At 41.2% G+C, this 4,803-nt stretch overlaps 1 protein-coding gene across 1 annotated transcript in view; it reads right to left on the bottom strand.

Moving 5' to 3' along the window:
• Positions 1-2,882: 2,882 nt before the first annotated feature.
• LOC116849631 overlaps positions 2,883-4,803 on the bottom strand; it is a 2,762-nt gene continuing 841 nt past the window's right edge. Inside the window, exons 2-4 of the mRNA XM_032826972.1 lie at positions 3,795-3,896; positions 3,475-3,649; positions 2,883-3,076 (exon numbers count right to left, since the gene is read on the bottom strand). Of these exons, the coding sequence (XP_032682863.1) occupies positions 2,883-3,076; positions 3,475-3,649; positions 3,795-3,896 (471 nt within the window). The remainder of the gene's footprint in view (positions 3,077-3,474; positions 3,650-3,794; positions 3,897-4,803) is intronic.

Genomic DNA, 4,803 nt, shown 5'->3' on the forward strand with positions numbered 1-4,803 from the left:
GCAGGCTGAACTAGTGCAGCGAGTTCAGTGAACTGACCTCTAGGTCTGGAGGCAGAGCAAGCAATGCAGGGCAGCTAACCAAAAAAATTTAAATTTGTATCTATAACCTGTAAAATCGGTATACCTAGTTGACATTACGTAGAAGAAATAATCCGACGACGGAATCTATAAACAGTAAGTAAATACTTAAATATATAATAAATATATAATGTAGATAAATATATAATAAATATATAATGTAGAATGACATAAAAGAAGTATTTAGAATGTTATCCAAACAACACAAAATATCCGAAAGACATCCTGGGAAGGCTCTTGGACCTTTTTTCGGAGGGATTTGTTGTATGGGTATCCAACACAAAACAGTTTTTAAAAGAAATAGGATTGTTCAACAAAACATAAAATGCTATAAGTGCGAAAACATGACCATAAATTGATCTATGTTATTTAATCCAGCCATGTTGTCCGCCATCTTACACTGCTCTAACTTGCTCTTACCCGTTCTTTTCAAACCCATATGTATCTTTGCACTGGTCTGCACTATCTTGAACTTTCTTCAACTAGTACAGTTCCAGTGCAGCCCTAGGTCAGGTCGAAAGAACAAACCTAAGGTTTCGCGCGACCACTTCGGATTACCTTGACGCTTCCACTGCGGTGGACGTCTCTCTTCGCGACTTCTCCCGTATTGAATATACCGGGTATTAGCGCCAACAGAACTTATTACGGTTGAACTCACGACTCCGCGCGAGTCGTCGTTGTACTCAGGAACTCTGCCCAGGACTTAGCCGCTGCCAGGGACGCAGCACATCACGCGAGCCACGCTCGCCTTCACGTCCGCTTAGGACTTAGCTGCTGACAGGGACGCAGCATATACACGCGAGCCAAGCTCGCCTTCACGTCCGCACAGGACTTAGACGCTGCCAGAGACGCGGCATATACATACGACATACGCTCGCCTTCACTTAGTCGCTGCCTGGGCCGCAGCACTTACGCGAACCACGTTCGCTTCTTCACCGACACTGAAGCTATACCCGTCGCATACGCGACTCCACGCGCGAGTTACACTCGCGCCTAAGACCCCGCGAGACTTAGTCTACGTCGCCCGCGTGACGTTACGATTCTCATTACTCTGGATCTTCCGACAAGGAGGACTTCTCCTAGCACGGAGGCGCTGGGAAGCGGTGCATCCCCGCAGGGCCGCCGCTTCGATTGATCTAGCTCGCTTTATTTGAGTCGGCGACCCACCACACATGGAGACGAAGACTCTCGTCTCCGAAGAACCTCGCGAATCGCTTGCACCCCACGTCATCTCACGGGGCCTCTGGATAGCGGACTGCCAGCGACGAAGCCCGCGGTCTCCACGAAGCGAGCGGACACCTATCCGCATCTCGCACAACGAACCGGCCGCTCTCCACCCTCGAGCTGTTCGAAACAACATGTAAATAACATAAGCATTCCTGGAAGTTTTAAAATTTCACAGGTTTTTAGAAAATTTCAGAACTTCTTTATTATATATTAAGTTGACGCGTCCCGAACTTTTTCCTGAAAATAGTTGCAACAGGTCACAAGAGCCCAAATGAGAATAAAGGGACGTCTACATTGGAAGTAAATAGCAAGAAGTAGGAAGTAAGAGTAAGAAATTGACCAACCACAGTTGAATGTGAGAAAAATAATTAACTATGATTGGTCAATTTCTTATTCTTACTTCCTGCTTCTTACTGCTTCCAATGTAGACGTCCCTTAAGTGAGAATAATGCCGCAGGTAACGTTTGGGCGAACTAAAAACGGTAAGTAATTTCTTCGAACTTAGGTGTTTCCAGATGCCCTCATACTTGTATGTATATTTTTATGTATATTTATAGAGAATTGTGTCGACGGAAATAAACAATATCGGAAAATCTAATTTCTATTAAATATTTTAATTTAATTTCAGATCTTTAGATTCTTATCGCAACTAGAGACGTATCATATGATCAGTAGTATTTATGCATATCATAGCTTAATATCTACGAGTATTTAAGGGAATTGGATGCAACTTGTATTACTTGTAAAAAGGAATCCTGGAGAAGACATTCAACATAGTTGAATGAATATATCTATCAAAAGGGAAAATTTAATCCTGTCTGTAATCGATTGTATTAAAGATGGGAGCAAGTGTACAAATGTATGCTTCATATTTTTACCTTCATATCTCTCACAAGCATTTTGGTTTTGTACGATGTATTGGCATTATAAATGATATGATCAAACTTCTTTGTCGTTTCCACAAAATATATATTTTTTTCCAACTGTCAACAATATTGTTCATTTTATCGTATACAGCATATTTCAATTTCGTACTAGCTAATTTTCTAATGTTTCTTCTAGAAAATATTAAAACTATTACATTTATATTTTTCAATGTGGCATACTCTCTCTCTTTCTTTGACTTGCACCAAAAATTTGACGTATAACATTCGTACGTAGTATTCTTGCACATGTGTTTGTCTCTACCTGCTGAAACAATTGGAAGCTCGCTGTCATGTAAGCGTTTCTTCGAAATGTTTCGGTGAATCCTTGATATAGTTATTTGAATCAAATCGAATGCACAGACTTAACAAAATTGAAACATTGCGTACCCGCAAGTTTTCACATTTTCTTGTGTACCAAGGGTGAGTTGTGTGCGTAAATAATTTTTATAAATCAAACCTCTATTAAAATTTTGTTTTAATTTATCATTATGTATATTTGTACACTTAATTAATACATGTGCCGTCGTAATCATTGCACCGTATAACACTTTGGTATTGTCAGTGTAAAAATTACTACTCTATAAAATAAATATTTTATTAAGTTTCTTTAAAAAATAATAAATTTATAGGGTAAAAAGTATGAAAGTACAGCTACTGCGAGATTTCTGCTTTATTTGTCAACCTCAGATCGTCATATATATTAATATAAAATTCGTCATATATATCCTCCTTTGTAATGTTCATACTTATGGCCCAAATAATCGATGTGTCCGTATCCACTGTTATCACATGTTCCGAGCACGGTAGAGCTTTTGCCTCTTCTAATTCAGTTACAGATACATTCGCTGAAATATGAGAAAACAAACATTAGAATAAAAGGAATTGTACTTATTATATCTTAATATTGTTGCGCCCGCGTTTTCGGGGACAGGGATCGTTTCGAGAGTTATTTGTGGAAAGCGAGGTCAAGTTCTGACGAATCCTGGAAAACTAAATTCATTCCTCACGAGCTCTCGGGGCGAGCTGACATTCGAAAAGTCGGGCCGTAAGATTTAAAAAAATTCGCTTGTTTAGGCTAGAGTTTGTAAATAACTCAATTAAATGATTATTTATTTTCTTAAGAACGTGTGCTTTATTTGCCTACTCCCAGATATGATTGCGCGAGCAAGCGCAATAATATAATGAAAAATGTATTATTAATGAGTAGCTTAAAGATGGGACAAATTAAAAGTGTGATACATACTGAAATTGGAAATTGGTTGACAGGTTCGCAAACCGGTTGTTGTGAGATTATTGACTACGCACGAATTAAATGGTAGAAAACTGCATGTGCTCTCTTCGTTGATATTCTGTACACGTATTTTGTGCAAACCTCGCCGTAACATCCAGCAGAAATAATAGTTTGAAACTATTACAATCTGTAAAAAAAGAAGATTCTCATGATCATTCAACATAGTTAGGTAGTATCTATTAAATGTATTTATTAAACAGAAAATTCAATATCTAATTTTAATTAATTTTGTTAAATATTAAATTTAGATCAATATAGGAATGTATGATTACCTCTACATTGCGTATATTTCCGTCGCTTACACGTAACGTCTCTTTGATTTGGACGGCATCAAAATCTGTTTCCGATTCCGCAAATACGTACATGTCTCTTAACTGTTAACAGAATTGTTCATTTTATAGTACACCATATTTCAAGTTTGTAATATACAAAAACACAGCAATATCTATATTTTGTGACCGTTTCTCCGTTGGTTAGACGCGAGAATACGACCAAAACTTCGTCTCCGCCGTTGCGGCGACGGCCGAGCCTGCCGGCAGCTCTCAAAATTTATCTCTCGGTAGAGCGGCGGGGTTCTTGTGTCGACGCGCGACCTTACTTCGCGCGACACGAGAGGAACAGGTGACAGAGTCGGAGGAATCACAAAAGCACACACGTACGATTTAACATTCCGCTATATTTACAAAAAAAAAACAACAAAGAAGGATATTACAAAGACGCTATGCGGGCTCTGAGACACGTAATCGCGAAATCATTCGGCAGCCGGATCCATAGTCGAGGATCCTTCTGCCTCGCGGAGTTCGAGCGACACGCGACTCGCGATATTCTCTCGATACCCGTTAATTATTGCGTAGGGCGCCAGCCGAGTGCATCTCGGCCCTAATTATCTCGTCGCGAACCGCGTATTTATCGCCGCTCTCGGGAACCCGCACTTTCTAACAACGATCTCGAATCATTACAATATATACGCTCTCAATCGCCGGACTGTGCGGTCGCGAACGCGGTGAAGCGGCCGCCGGCAGCGCGGTAAGGGCGGCTATTCCCTCGCGAGGTCAAACGGGTCGTCGCGGGCGGTGACGAACCCTTCCGGCAGCCGTCGGGAAGCGACGGCAACCATTCCGTTCTTTCCCAGCTCGGCTGAACGACAAAGATAGGACAGCTCACCAATAATCCCAGCTGGGCTCGCCTCTCCTCTCCGCTCTCTCGCTTGTCCGCTCGTTCGCTCGCTTGCGGGCTCGTTCGCTCGCTGGTCGTTCGTCGCTAGCTTGCCCGTGAGATTTT

Source organism: Odontomachus brunneus, unplaced genomic scaffold (assembly GCF_010583005.1).
Source record: "Odontomachus brunneus isolate Ranch 3 - 2012 unplaced genomic scaffold, Obru_v1 Obru_scaffold_121, whole genome shotgun sequence".
Classification (NCBI taxonomy): Eukaryota; Metazoa; Arthropoda; class Insecta; order Hymenoptera; family Formicidae; genus Odontomachus; species Odontomachus brunneus.